The 16,092-nt window shown below is 35.3% G+C and overlaps 1 protein-coding gene across 12 annotated transcripts in view; it reads right to left on the bottom strand.

The window, feature by feature from the left end:
• YAP1 (Yes1 associated transcriptional regulator) overlaps positions 1-16,092 on the bottom strand; it is a 108,199-nt gene that overhangs the window by 50,059 nt on the left and 42,048 nt on the right. For all 12 annotated transcript variants that reach the window (XM_060102774.1, XM_060102766.1, XM_060102777.1 and 9 more), the window contains exon 3: positions 8,167-8,282. In XM_060102774.1, the coding sequence (XP_059958757.1) occupies positions 8,167-8,282 (116 nt within the window). The remainder of the gene's footprint in view (positions 1-8,166; positions 8,283-16,092) is intronic.

Raw genomic sequence — 16,092 nt, 5'->3', positions numbered from 1 at the left:
CTCAGCACTTGGTGCATGTCTCCCATAACATTTATTGTTATAATTGTATGGGAAAAAATTTGTTTTACCTTGACTCCATAATCTGAGTGGCCATTACAATGTCTAGTACAAAGTAGAGCATTTGATATTTCTTGAATGAATGATGTGGAAAGAGAACAATTCAATTGTCTCAAGGTGAATAATAAGACTGTTAAAAATCATCTGTCTCTTTGTCTGTTATAGCTAGATGAACTTCCTAGAGGAAAAGGCCAAGTATAAGTTCAGAGAACTTTCTAATATGCAACTCTTCAGATTTTCTTCAGCGTAACTTGAGTGTTTTAGATTTTAACTTAATAGCTTATAGAGTTTTAGTACGTAAATTTATAAAAGATTAGCTTTCTATAAGTTCATTTAGACTTCAGACATGTTCAAATAAAGCAATGACCTTTTGGTAAAATTTTAACCTAAAGTTTTATCACCTCTTTACCTTACTGACATCAAAAGAAAATATTATTTTGGAAAACTCTATTGTTGCAGGATTTCTTTCATTTCACTGATGCTGCCTATATATGGTAGTCTATGGATATCATTTTTAAAGAATTAGCATTTTAATCTTTCACACAAATATTTCTCTTATGAGTCATAAAATTATTGTAGCAAGAGAGTAGCCAGAAGGATTTAGAAATCAGTAGGAAAGACAAAAATAATATTCTAACACTTATCAAGAGAAAAAACAAAACAGACATTTATTTGGTTCTTAATGTAAATAATTTAATCTCTTTCTCATCCTTTCTACTCCAAAGCTGAGCAAAGTTTCCAAATAATCACTACAAATAACCACTGGAGAAAAGTTGAACATGGACACCTATATTTTTAAACACCACTATCTAATAACTCATTATACTAAGAAAGCTGGTGGCAAGGATACGTATCAGATTTTTTTCTTTATACTCTTTACAATATTCTCCTACTCTTCTAAGTTAGTCTGTTGGTTAAAATAACAGAAATAAGCTTATATCCTTTTCTTCTTCATTAGGTTCAGTATTTACAATAAAATCTCAGTAACTTTCAGAATTTACATGAACTTTACTTTCCCAAATGATTACTTAAGAGACTTCTAATAGATTTTTAAAAATATTTGTTATTCATGCTCTAAGATCAGGTCAAGGGACATCAACAATCTTGAGTTTCTATATATCTCCCTTTGCTTTAGAAGAAAACCCCTAAAGTAAAGCAAAGACAGGAAGGAATTACCTTGTCTGAAATAATAGGGCATACAACTAAATGTATGAATACGGTACTGCCTAACACACTTGAGATTTAGATAATTATTGGGGATATCACAATTCTCAAATGGACACAATCTTAGGAAAATGTTAACACTATAAAAAATACTGTTCTGAAGGTACTGAAAAACCAAGTAACTATATGTCCACTTTTCAACATGATTATTTTGGGCTTCTTTAATAAAGGCATGAAGAAGTGAGCACTACTTTAGAAATAGTTCTATATCGTACACGCCAATACCTTAAGTAATATATAAACACATGCCTCGATTCCAGAATAACTGAATTTAAAGTTCTGCTGATATATTTGGGGTGAGGGGTGTCTTGCTCTGGGAGTCATTTTAGAAGTGTAGCTGGGTAGAATCAGAATAAAGAATGATAATTTATCAGCCAACATCTATTGTTCCATTTGCTAAATGTTGCTGCCTTGCTCAGGTATTCTGAGTTTTAATATTATTTAGAAAATACTTTTAAGTTAAAAATCATGACTGGAGTCAGTTAATATCAAGAGTGATCCAGGGGGACGTCCCTGGTGGCGCAGTGGTAAAGAGTCCACCTGCCAATGCAGGGAACATGGGTTCGATCCCTGGTCCAGGAAGATCCCACATGCCGTGTCACAACTAAGCCCGTGCGCCACAACTACTGAGCCTGCGCTCTAGAGCCCACGAGCCACAATTACTGGGCCTGCGTGCTGCAACTACTGAAGCCCATGCGCCTAGAGCTTGTGCTCCGCAACGAGAAGCTACCGCAATGAGAAGCCCACACACCGCAACTGAAGAACAGCCCCCGCTCGCCACAACTAGAGAAAGCCCGTGTGCAGCAACGAAGATCCAATGCAGCCAAAAAAAAAAAAAAAAAAAAAAAAAAAAGACTGATCCCCAGTATAGAGGGAGTGAAAAGCTCTTGCCATCAGAGTAAAGTAGAGGCCATTAGCTGCTCTGACACAAGTGGCATGTTTTATCGAGCAGCAAAGTCATGAAGCCATCAAGATTTAAAAATGCCATGTGTAGGGCATCACGGGGTTTAACAAAGACTTCAGAGGAACTCCTATATACTGAAGATATGATAATTGCAAGCTATGTGATCTGCAACTTGATTGGACATCCTCATTGAATTATTTTTTCTATTTCACAAATAAATATTTTTACCTTCATAATACCTATATATTGTTTACTGATAACCTTTATTAAAATGAAATGGACTGGTCCATATTTTTAAACAAGATAAGTGGTTCTTGTTTCCATATTACTAACCATTTTTTCAGGAACTTAATCAACAAGTAAATCAAGATACAAACTAAATAAAACAAACAGAGTTTCTTAAGGATTATATTCATTTGGATTATGCTTTTGCTTTTTACTATTTTCCCTTTTCCTGTGGCCATCTTTTCTTAATTTACCAAAATTTGCAGATGAGAAAAAAGCAAGCAGTAATTCTGGTTTAAAAAAGATTATTTGGGATAAGAGATTGAGAGTAATAAAGTACACTGCCTCCGTCTCATACTTCATTCATTGCTCTGACTTTGGGCTTTATTACAGTTTTATTCCTGTTTGGTATACTTAAGTGTTGTTCCATATATTATGATTTCAGACTGACAAACAATTTCCATCTTACAATAATAAAAAACTTTAAGAATCAGAAAAGGTTTAACCCATGAGAAGAAAACCATATTTATATTTAACACTCTTATCAACACTCTCACGCTTGGAGAATCTATGTGAATCTAAAAGCCAGAAGACAATGCATGACTTGCGTAAGAACCAATGATGCATATTTGATGATAAAAAGCTTACAGAGATAAACATAACCCTAAAAAATAGTGTGGTAACAGATTTAAAAACTTATTTTAAATGAAGTAACAGTAATTACCAGGTAATGTAAACTGATTACACTGTAAAGTATCAGATCAGATCACACTTACTTTTATATATTCAATATATTATACCAAGCACTGTATATTGTTAATACTAATTTCTATGTACCCATCACTTTACATAGATTGTGTCATTTAATATTCACAATAGCCCTATAAATTCAGTGCTACTATTATTATTGTCACCCCATTTTCCAAGTGAAGAAATGAGGCACAGGTAGATATATTCACTTATCCAAGATCTCATAGTCAGTTGAGTGACAGAGCTGGGATTCAAACCCATGTCCACCTGACCCCAGAGCCCTTGATCTTAACCCCTATTCTAAATTCCTTCTCAGTTCACTCCAAAGGTGAAAAGTAGAACTTAGAAGTTTGTGAACTACAACACATGAAGTAAGAATTATCAACTCCTAAAACCGGTGGTCAGCTTTGCAACTTCCATACATCCTTACCTCTTCTGTGCTTTTTAAAGTTAAAAAACTCATATCAACTTTCTACCTGTTATTTTTACATTTCACATCTGTCCTATGTCATATTTTCCTTGGTAACAATCTCTCTTTCCCATTTGGTCTTCGGTCCTGACACAGATTACACAAAGCAGAAGTAATACGGCAGGCAAATATCAAGGAAGCTCTGTACTACCCACTCCGCTTGCTTCTGAATATTTTCCCCACTGCAATGGAGGTGCTTAGCAAATTCTTCCAACACGCATCACCTTCCATAATCAAGAGGGCATTTTCTCCACCCATCTTGACATATTTCCTAGGAATTCCATACAGGTTTTCATAATGGGGAAACCAGAAAGTGCTGCATTGGTAGATTTGGGCATTAGTCAAAAATAAATGCCAGGGGCTTCCCTGGTGGCGCAGTGATTGAGAGTCCGCCTGACGATGCAGGGGACACGGGTTCGTGCCCCGCTCCGGGAAGATCCCATATGAAGTGGAGCGGCTGGGCCTGTGAGCCATGGCCGCTGAGCCTGACCGTCCGGAGCCTGTGCTCTGCAACGGGAGAGGCCCCAACAGTGAGAGGACCGCGTACCAGGGAAAAAAAACAAAAACCAAAAAACAAACAAACAAACAAATAAATGCCAGACTTAAAACATGAAAATAATGAATCCTTTAAAATGTATCTGTAACAAGACATCTGACTTTGGACTGTTATCAATGGTAAATTTTTAAAAAGCAGACAACTGGGTTCATTGATTTTGTATAATTTAAATCAAGGTTTATACAATTTTTAATGGTCCTAAACAGTCACCAGTCCTTTGGCACCAAGTTATTTCTGGATTATCACAGAGTATATTTTCTTGACTTTAATGCTGCTTTAAGATTCAGCAATCTTGTGGGTCACTGTTAACAAGCTACTAATAAAAAACTTAACATCTTCATATAAATAGAGCTGGTTAAAGGAGAATTACCACTTTTCTCTCCCCAAGTCCTTATCTTCTAATGTCTAAAACAAAAACCACTACTGTTTACCCAACTCTTAGTATGCAGAAGAACTATTTTATATAGATCCCAAGCATGCATCAAAAGGCTACTAATGTGCTATAAGCATAATACATTTTTAATATAACTTGTAAAGGGCAATCATCAAGTAATTTAACAGAATAGGGTTTGTGTATACTTTTATATGTGTATATATTATTATATATTTTAATGTAAAGTAAAATAGAACTATTATCTTATTAAATTATTCAAGTTTCCTTTTATTTTATAATTTTCTTTTCCTCACTTTTCAAATTCCTTTCACAAAGTTCACTGCCTTGCCAATTAAATGGACAGTTAAAGAATATAAATTTCTTCCTAGGATGAAGGAAGGAATCCTTTCCATGTGCAGCTTTGTTTTAAGTGATTTCTCAATTACATATATTTAGAAATTTGGCCAATTACAAATCACACATCTCCAGTCTAGCAATGAAATTCATCATTTCAACCTCATATTTTGAAAAAGGACTTATAAAAAGCAAAAGTAAACTAATCATTTTTGCTAAACCAAATTTGAGTGAAAGAAATTGGATTTCATAAAATCTCAGAACTGGAGGAAATCTTAAAATATTATTCAGTTCCATTAAAAATTATGCAGAAAACTGGAGAGTATAGAGAAAATACAGTATTTTAAAGGAAAGTGGCCTGATTAGAAATAATTAGAACAGAACACAAAGCTGGACTCAAATATTTGAATGAGGCAAGTTTTTAAAAAAGACTAACACTAGAAAGTTCTTGTTAAAATAATTAATGATAAAAAAGTAAATCAAGCTGCATTTAGCTTGATTAACCCAGTAAATTGCTTCAAAAGAGCTGTGTAGCTTCCTCTTTTATCTAAAGGCTTCAGATTACCAGGTTCAGAAGGCATTCCCTTTAGGGTGAAAATTGTCTGTAGACACCCTGCTTAACTGGAAACAGGCTTGCTCCTTTGTTACAGTAAATACCCTGGAAATTTATTTAAATACCCTCACAATTCTTGCTCACTGGCTCCAGGCTCTAAAAACTCAGAAGATTATTTTCCAAGCACAGAGGAGCATCAAGGAGAAATCCTTGACTGAGAGATAAGATCATTTTCTCTTAAAGCTATTTGAGAAATCATGCTGTGTAACCTCAGTGGAGAATGCACAGCCGCCAAACTCCATGGGTTTGTTCCAGATGGATAAGGAGAAGACCCTGGGTTGAACCCTTATTAAAATGACATTATGGCTATAACTTTATGTGAACATGAGGTTATCAAGATTATAGTTCCCATGACATTCATTCCCAAGCATTTCAACACCACGTAGAAGTCTTCTATTTGTTTTTAAATAGTCACTCAATGTTTCTCAGATGTGAAGTGAGACTAATAACAGCACCTAACTTAAATGACCACTATGAGAATTAAATGAGATTGTACAAAATGACCTCATCAGAAAGCCTGACATATAAAAAGGGCTTCCTATTATTATTTAATACCTTCTACTACCATTTAAACATGCTCAAATCTCTTTGGAGGTGGCTTTTCCCATTTCAGGTCCTCCCTCCAACTCTCTCTGTCTCAGCCTCTCTTCATACAATGCCCCCCCCCACTACAATCGTGCTTCTTGCCACTTTACTCAAACTGTTCCTGCCAGTCACCTCTTTAATTAATATACAGCAGTAAGCATGTCTATTAATTTATATGCAGTATATAAAAACACATTTCATATTTTACAAAACGCAGAGCTGAAATAAAAGATACAGAAATATTCTAAAATCCATTAAAACCAATTTGATATATACTTTTGGTTTTAAACATAAATCTGAACACAAATTCTCCCCATTTCCTTAGACCATTACTATTAGAAAATTTAATAGGAAAAACATAAACAAACCAATGTTCTAAAAGAATCATAATCAACCTTTTAGATGCAAAATGCCTAATCTTTCAAAATAAAATTTAAATTAATGAGGTATTTGTTACTAATTTCCCAGGTATAGTTTTTGATGGATTATGACAAAATGAAAAATGTGCATCATCTTCTTCGGATTATAAATACGAAGCAGCTTTCAGAACTTTTATTTGGAAATTTGATAATTAAAAAAATGGTTGTCAAGTAAAAATATCAGTCAATAAATACTTGCATAATTTTTTGCTTTTGAAAAAATTTTAACTCAAGTGTCACATATAAAACAGGTTCTGAGGATAAGTAAATGTACTGATATTAAAATTAGCTGAACTGGAAGATAAAATGGAAGATTATATAAACTCTTCAAGAGTTTATATAAAGAAACTTTATGACAAGAGAAGCTCAGTCACGAATCTTGCCTTGACTTTCATTTTCTTGAATCCTTTCAAGTGTTCAACCCACCCAAGGCAAGAACATAGAGTTAATGGAACAGCAAAAACATTCTAACACATTGTCATCATCTTTAGGGGCAGAAGGACATTTCAAATTTTGTGATCTTTCCTGGTCAAGGAATCCTTGTGACAATGAATTGTACCACCCTCTCCAACTCTACCAATCCCTTTCCAAAGGCTGCTGTTTAAGAAAATCTACAGTGCAGCTTCCAATAGTATCATGTTGATCAGTTTGTTGGGTAGGGAAGATGGATGGGCTGTGAAGGAGGAAGCCATTAAGGCCACTGGGGCTGCCAATTACAGTTGCCATCTGTGTCCTGACCCAGGACACTCAGTAAAGGGGATAAAGTGTGTTTGTGTGTGTTTGGGTGGGGTAGGGGAATGGTCAGAAATCCAGTCCAAATGCTCTAATCCTTGATGCCAGGCATAGGGCTGCATCTTCCCAGAGGAAGGGGTACCTTTTCCTAATACGCACAAAGATGCATAATGGGTAGCTATGGCCTTGGGCCCCTGTAACAAAGAAGAAGTCAGACAATATCTAACTGACATAGGGAAGAAGGAACTAAACATTTACTTAGTATCTACTCCGTACTAGAACTGTAATATAAAAGCTTTATACATATTATATGATTTCCTTTAATACCTTCCTCTCTATAATAAGGGGCATGACCACTCCCCATTACATAGATGAGAAAAATGGCAGATTTAAGTAAACTGCCAAACAGGAGACAGAAAAAAAATTTATACTCAGGTTTATCTTCTGTGAAAAAGGTGGAAATGTGTTAAATAACATGTACCAGCCCTAAGAAAGATGCTTTGGGGTTTATAAGTTGCTACCTTCCAGTTATTCTCAAGGTAGAACAAACATCCACTTTAAGAGGTGAGTTAAGAACACCACAGCTTGGCTTCCCATCCAAACCACAAAAGGAAGAGGGAAACTTCAACTCTAAGAGACACAAGAAAGCGGCACAATAAAACACAAGTATGTCAAAGTTAACCAAACTAGGAATTTGAGATATTCACTTCAGAACTGAAACTTTAAAATCTGTTGGCTTTCAGCAGGTTATTTGAAATAAGATAAGTTTCCCTTAGGAAAGTGGATAGAAAATAACCATCAACCATGCTCCAGTTTCCTTAAAAGAATAACTACTATTTTCCACAGAAAGTTTTATCAATGCACGAGCATTACCTGGTGTGCTCTAATTACAGTATTTCACTCACCTGAGGCCGAATTCATCATGTTCTGCTGCACTGGTGGACTGGCAGGGGATGTAACGTTCATCTGGGAGAGCATGGCCTTCCTGGGGTCCTGCCATGTTGTTGTTTGATCTATGTGACTGAGACAAAACATCCACTGCATTAGATAACAAATACGAGGCCCTAAAAACAACAACCTCACTTAGCAAAATAGGGTAGCTCTATGAAATAGCAGGGAAAGGATTCTAAATTAGCTCTGTAAAAGCATACAGTCATGTCACCTCACTGCTCTCACCCTTCCTCTGCAACCTTTTTTCATCCTTGTATCACTGAACTTTCCCCTCTTAGATCTTGCAAGTGCAAAATTTGAAAAAGTTATGTCTGGAGTTTTAAGTGAAGGGAAACCATTTTCACCTAGCAGACAATTATTATCTGCTTCTAATTTAAAGATAAAATGTGATTTATAAATTAATCGTCTATAACAGTAGTCATATGAGCAAAACCCAAAATTCATAAGGGAATCACCCACTTTTTTCCTCCTAGAGCTATAAATGCCAATTAACATAATTTTAAGACCTAAAACCCTTTACACTGAACAAATAAAACATGAAAAGATGAAGTCTTATTATAGTACATACTCCAAAGCCAAAACAGAATTACAAACTTTAAGTTTTGATTGTTTCGTGTGACTGCTGAAGGCCTTTGTTATTTGCTAAACAAAACATTTAAACATTTTCTACATACTGTTAATGTACTGCAAAATATCTTACACATATGCATACAGATGTCTTCATCTATAAAACTGGGGATGAAAACAGCTAAAAATTATATGAAATATGAGACTACAAGGCATCTTGCACAGTATTTGGCATATGAGCATTCAAAAATATAGTTTTCTTCCTCCAGCAAAGAGTAATTGTTTCGCTGAAACAAAAACTAAAAATATTATACCCATGAAACCACCTGAAAATTTATCTTGAAGAAACAGCCAGGGAAGTATTCAAAGATTTATGCAAAGTTCTCTTCTGTATAATTAATAAAAGCAAAAATCTAAAAGCAGATAACAACATCTAACCAGAGGGACTAATTAAATCTTGTTACATATAATGTACTATATTGCAGCTATTGAAAATATTTTAGAATAATATTTAATAGCATACAAAATATTCATAATACAGCTTTTTAAAGTAGATTGTAAAACAATTGAGGCTAATTGTTTAAACGTGTGTGTACTGAAAACATATGGGAAGGATAGACATCAAAATGTTTTAAGTGTTTAGATGGCAAAATTACAGAACTGTTTAACAGGAAAACCTAGAAAGACAATCATGAACTCATTATCTTTGAAATGGGGGAGGGAGGGCATTAGAAATAAGTTATTAAAAAAAAAGCCTCAAATCATTTTCTCTATGGCTATTTAAATTTCAAATCTGATTTCTCTCTTCCTGAATCATCCCATGATAAATACCCATGTAAATAGTAAAGGAAATGACATCCTGTCGTTAATTTTCCTGAAATGGAACCAGAATGCTCTCTCATCAATAATGTCACCATATCAATAACACAGTAAAAAAGGATCTTAGACTCTGGCTAGAATGGACCTTAAATATTATCTACTGGAGATGGGAGAATTCTTCTTCCTAAGCAAGCAGAAAGAAGATGAAAACAGGGGGGTAAAAAATGTGGAAGATTTGTACACTCGGGAATGACAATGGTACCTGACAATTGAAGGCGATTACAGACCAACTAAAAATGCTTAAGAGAATATTTATTTAGTAGAGTATATAGTCTCTCAAATATCACCTTATCAGCATTTATTTACCAGTCATATATGCTTTTTAGCAGTTGCACTAGCATTGCTCAGGTCTAGACAATACAGGCCAAACCTTGTTCAAGTTTTTGAACAAGGCAAAACCTTGTTCAAGTGTTTATGTAAACACCTCATTCTAAAAGATCACATCCTTATCAAGCTCAGTTAAGAGTTTATTCCTTTTCCATCCTCCATGTGGGCCACTGAACAAATTAAACCATAAAATGTTTCCTAGATATTCAGTGCTTCTCATGCTTACAGATATAAAGCAATACACATGATAATTAATAGTCATACTGAAGGAAAGAAACTTGAATCCTGTAAGACCACCAAAATTTAGGGAAATGTTTCTGTTTCTCACTGCCTGTTACAATGTTAAGAAACCAGGAAAAATGGCCAGTGATTCATTATTACTGGCTCTTAAATATGAATGAAATTGTGTGCCACCTGCCTACTCCTTGTCTCCAGTACTTCTTAAAATCTGTTACCTTTGTGAGGGGTAAAAGAGAAGAGAGAAGCAAGTTCTGGATTCTAACTGTTGAAGGTTTTTAAATATCTAACAGGTTTCTCTGAAAATTAACCAATTATGTAAATCATATTAATCCATTTATAACTAGATTGCAGTCCACTTGAGGGTTTACGAAGACCCTATTCTGATGACTAAACGACCATATTCTGATAACAAGCACATGAATCTTCCCAAATAGCAGAGCCAATCCGTAAGTCTGTTCTTAAGGCTCCTTTCTCCTTTAAATAAATTAGGGTTTTGAATATAATGCAGAGAATGTATAGTTTTACTGCTCTCAAAAAAGTGATTATTTTGCTGAAATACTACTAAGTGTACAAATGCTAAAATTTCTCCTCCTGAAAAGGCTTCTGTTGAACCTCAGTAAGTTAGTTTAGAGCCCTATAAAGCTATCCTATGTTACTTCAGCTAATGTTCCACTTACTCAAAAAAGATCTGCATTTTTTTAAGGAATAAATATGCCATTATTTAAATTGTCCCAACACTAAAAGCATGCAACCGTTTAGATGCTAAAGGGAATGTGAAATAAAATTAACTTTAGAGTTTTTGTCTTCACTTATTCTGTAAGATTAAATCATGAATACTGTTTTATCCTAAAAAGTCAATTTGCAGAAGTATACTCCAAAATATCCAGCCTTCCTTTTTATCATAAGAATAAAAATCTTTATAAAAACATTTCATAGGACAAAGAACTATTTTTGCTTAGACCAAATAAATAGTTTGCTAGGCCTACTCTTCCCCCAAATATTTGCACAGGACCTTCCCTCATCTCCTGGTCTTTGCTCAAATGTCTTACTCTTAGTGAGGCCTTCTGTGGCCATGTCATCTAAAATCCACCCTATTCAAACTTCTACTCCCTTTTCTTTGCTTTATTTTTGTTTGATAATCCTTTATCTTTATCTGACACATAATTTACTTATTTTGTTTGTCTATTTCCTCAAACTAACAAGCTCCAGGGAAAAAGGGACTTTTATCCATTTTATTAACTACTGTATCTTCAATGATTAATAAAGTGCTTGATAAATATTTGTCAATGAATTAATGAAAAGAAAGCTTTTTTCTTTTTGCCCTAAGAACATCAAACTTTCTCCCAAGGTCCTTGTCGCCTTATTGACTTTATCAATACCCACCTTCTTTTCCAAAAATGTAATTGCAGGTAAGGATTATAGACCCACTAGAAATAGTAATAAGGAGATTATTGGTGACACCGGCAAGAGCAGCTTCAGTGGCATGATGGGGGTACAGTGCATAGGAGGTAAGAAAACAGACAAATTTAGTTGTGTACAAAACCACAAATGGATGGATATGAATTTTTGTTTTTTTCAGGAGGAAGAAACTCAAGTGTTTAAATGTGAATGAAAACAGAGTAGCTGAAGATGTGCTAAAGGATCAATGAAGAGTTATAGTCATCCATTAGAGAGTGAGAAAGAACAGAATGTAGACACTGCTTCCACTGTAAGGAGGTGAGGAAGAAAGGATAGGGTAGAAGCAAACAATTTCACTGGTTGGTCAAAGTTGATTGCATTCTGGTGTGAGGACTTCTACTCTCTTATCGAGAGATAAAGCATTAAGAGGATTAAGAAGGCTGGCATTACTGGTACCTCCACTATGAAAAACTGAGGGACTTGCACAAGGTCACATATCCAGTACACAACAAGACTACATCTGGTACCCAGGAATTCTGAAAACAATTTCTGTACTAGACATACACAAGAAAAGGACAATATTCAAAAATGTAAGTTCTTTGTAATTACATTGAATAACAAATACATTGCCTAAATACTAAAGAGGGAATATAATAAAAAGGCATGGTATTGAAGATTCAATAAAAGAATTTACAAAATTTATAAAATATTACAAAACAGAGTTTCTACTACTACTAGAATATAAGCTTCTTGAAGAAGGTGTACCTGGGAGAGTGCCTGGTACATAGTAGGGCTCAATAAATAGTAAATGAAATGAATATTAAAGCAGTGTGCATTATTTAAGAATGTAGGTGATTAAGAGTTTACATAAATGCTAATCTGAGAATGGGCTGAAAAGAATTTTCACTTAAACTACAGATTCTAAAAAAGGTCAAATTATAAATAACAGAATCAAAATATATAAACCAAGGAGATAAAATTAAGCAAAACTCATAAACAGTATTTTCAGAGTTAAAAATATGAGTGCTTATATATAACATAGAAAATAATTTAAAATTTAGTTTATCTTGTTCCTAAGAATAGTCTAGATGCTGAACTTACTACAGGAAAATAGTTAAGTGTGAAATTCTCCAGCCCCTTCAAGATACATAAATAAATTTTCCTTCCTATTACTTTGGAAAAGAAAAGGTAATTGGATTTATGACCAAGATAAACCCTATGATCTTACTCTGGAGCAGCTAAGACTGGGAAACAATGAACCTTTCAAAGTTTAGACTGATGAAACATAAGCAGCTGTACTTTGACCAAGGTCCATGTCCAGCAGCAGTCTTTCCTGCGTATACAGAGCCACCTCTCCTGTTGGCTTTTGTCTTTTACTTTATACTGCAGAATCTGGCCTTACATATTGGATGACTTAGCAGAATCCGTGTAGAACCAAAAAAGGGGCAGAAATCCAAAGTGAATCATTAGTAAACTGACTTTTTGCATAATCCCACAAAAGTTAATTGAGGCTACAGTATATAGAAATATTTGAAGCGCTTTATATCCTCCTGGGAGATGTGAACCTTATGAAACTCAAACGTGGGCAGGGAATATAAGGAATTCTGATCTTATAAAGAATAACAATATTACTGTCACATCTTCAATTATGGGGAAATCCGTAAGATTATGAAATGCTACCTGAAGAAGCTACAATGGGGAGACCCAAAGATCTCATCTCTCCAGGACCAGTGTTCAACAGGAAGATGATACCATGCCATTGTTTCATGAGTCTCTCACAGAGGTTGAACAAAATAATCACTTACTACAATTTATTTTTATTTTTTAAAAATTTATTTATTTGTCTTTGGCCACGCTGGGTCTTCATTGCTGCGCGTGGGCTTTCTCTAGTTGCGGCGAACAGGGGCTACTCTTCGTTGCAGTGCGCAGGCTTCTCATTGCGGTGGCTTCTCTTGTTACGGAGCACGGACTCTAGGCACGCAGGCTTCAGTAGTCGTGGCACATGCGCTCAGTAGTTGTGGCTCGCGGGCTCTAGAGAGCAGGCTCAGTAGTTGTGGCGCACGGGCTTAGTTGCTCCGTGGCATGTGGGATCTTCCCCGACCAGGGCACGAACCTGTGTCCCCTTCATTGGCAGGAGGACTCTTAACCACTGTGCCACCAGGGAAGTCCCTTCCTACAATTTGTTAAGATTAAGTGATATGCCCAAGAGCAGCCGAATAGTATGCAGCAGAAATGGGATTTAAACTCAGGAATGAGAATTGATACAAAAATCTGCACTATTTGTACTATATCAGACTTCCTTTTTATGCTGTGAGAGTATTTTGGATGTTGTTTAGATTTCTTAAGACTAACCTCTACATCACTACTTACCCGCCTCTAATCCCTACAATAATTAAGTACAAGGAGACAAGAATCTCCTCTGCAACACTCAGTAGACCAAACACCCAGTCACACATAGCCAGGATTAAAATAAATGTTTTTTACCTTCTGGCTCAGTGTTCTTTTCACTTTACCTTATTGGTCTCTAAAGAGGAAAAGATTTTCTAAAATGATAATCTGCCATTAGGAGAATAAAATTTTTTCAGGGAATGTAATTCAAAAAGAGAATCAGAATCCTTTTAAATGCTTCCTTGTTTAATTCGCCAACTATTAAGACTATTCCAAGACTAGCAACTGAGCTCTACCATCAGAACAGAAAGTTGTCTTTATTATAAAAATGCACAATCATTAGAGGTGTTAATGATCGGTTACCTGATGGCACTGGTACAGAGACAAATTGGCTATGGGGGTATTATGCCTACCATTTCTACTCACTTAAATTGGTGGACTGCAGCTCTAAAGTTACACTGGTTTTTCTCCTTCCTACTTCGTTTCTTACTTTAGAAACAAGATTCTTGGCACCTGTATAAATTAATATACAGATATGATAATTTGCAAGTTGCTTCCCTATCTAGGCATTGTCTTCCTATTATAATGTAGTGTCTAATCTCCTAAGAAAGTAATTCCTCAGTATCTACTAAGTCTCCCTACTATTTACTTCAACAGATATTGTCACAATGGCACGTAAACGTTTTAAGAAAGCAGTGAACCCACTTTGGAAGTGGGTCATGGAGAGATGGCTTAGATAATGTATTACTTAAAAAAAAATCCTTTATGCAAATCAAGTGTTATCAACACTATAATCAACAGCTATATATGCTTAATATGAATATCTGATTCTTTTGAAATATCTGCTACATTTCTTGAGACTACTGTTCTTCCTCAGGTAATCTTTTCCCCAACTGGCCCATAAAGCACCTAATTTCTACCTAACCTTTTCAAGACCCAGATCCCTCCTTTCAGAAGTCTGTGGAATAGTAAGAAAGCAGACATGGATTCAAATCCCAGTCTCAAATTTGCCAGCGATAAACTGGGTTGTACAGGCAGGTCGTTTAAACAAACGGTTTCATCTTCGTTAAAATAAGACTGATTTATTTACTTCCCAGGGTTTTGAGAATTAAATTCAATAGCATACACAAAAGTAACTAGTACTGTGGCTCCCAGTACACAAAAGGCTCTCAAATATTTCTCCGGACTTCATTCCTGTGCTAGTCCAATAGTATTTAAAATAGGAAAATCTTCATGGTAGACAGGTTAAGTCAAGAAAATGTTTAAGAATGAGATGACTTCAGTTAAGTGAGAATGACAGATCCGGGGCTTTAAGAGCTCTGAAAAAGAGTCTGGTTTCCCGGGATAGATGAGGAAGAGATGCAGTAGACACTATAGGTTTCAGGGTAGGAAACAATGTTTCTGGACCATTAGTTCAACTTGCACAAGGCCATCAGCTTAGAATAAGAAGGAACCATGCAAGTATGACCATACTGGCTCCTAGGAAAAGAGCAGCAAAATAATTCGGGAGTAAAAGAATAATCTCATTCATATAACCAAATGTCTTAAAATATTCATTGTGAAAAATCACTCCATACAAATTTTTTTTTTTTTTTTTACTTAAGCCATAAAATGGTCAACTCTATCCATCTAAACCAAGGCAAAGAAAAAGCTACACTTATGAACCAGGCAAAGCACATCCCAACAAATGCTAAGGCGCTCTTCAAATTCTTTGTTGTATGTTTCATCTATCAAATACTAAATCCATAACCCTTACTTAAGGGATACAGAGCAACATAATGGGAAATGAGTTTTATAGTGATAGAAAACTACTGATGACTTTATCTCTATCCTCAAAATTTAGGATAACCTTATGCTACTCATTAGTGAAAGTATTAGAGAATTAAGGTAATGTAGTTTTAGTAAAATAATTTTAGTGATTAACATTGATACTGACAAAGTTTACACACTTCAAGGAATGGATAACTAACAATTCCCTTACATCCCTGCTCCTTAAAGAGTGTGGGCCTTGAGCCAGCAGAACTGACAAAACCTGTGAGGAAGCCTGTTAAAAATGTCAGGGTCTCCTCAGGATCCACCCA

The sequence above is a fragment of the Mesoplodon densirostris genome, chromosome 7 (assembly GCF_025265405.1).
Source record: "Mesoplodon densirostris isolate mMesDen1 chromosome 7, mMesDen1 primary haplotype, whole genome shotgun sequence".
Lineage (NCBI taxonomy): Eukaryota > Metazoa > Chordata > Mammalia > Artiodactyla > Ziphiidae > Mesoplodon > Mesoplodon densirostris.
The sequence above is the reverse complement of the archived record's forward strand: the minus strand, read 5'-3'. Positions and strand labels throughout refer to the sequence as shown.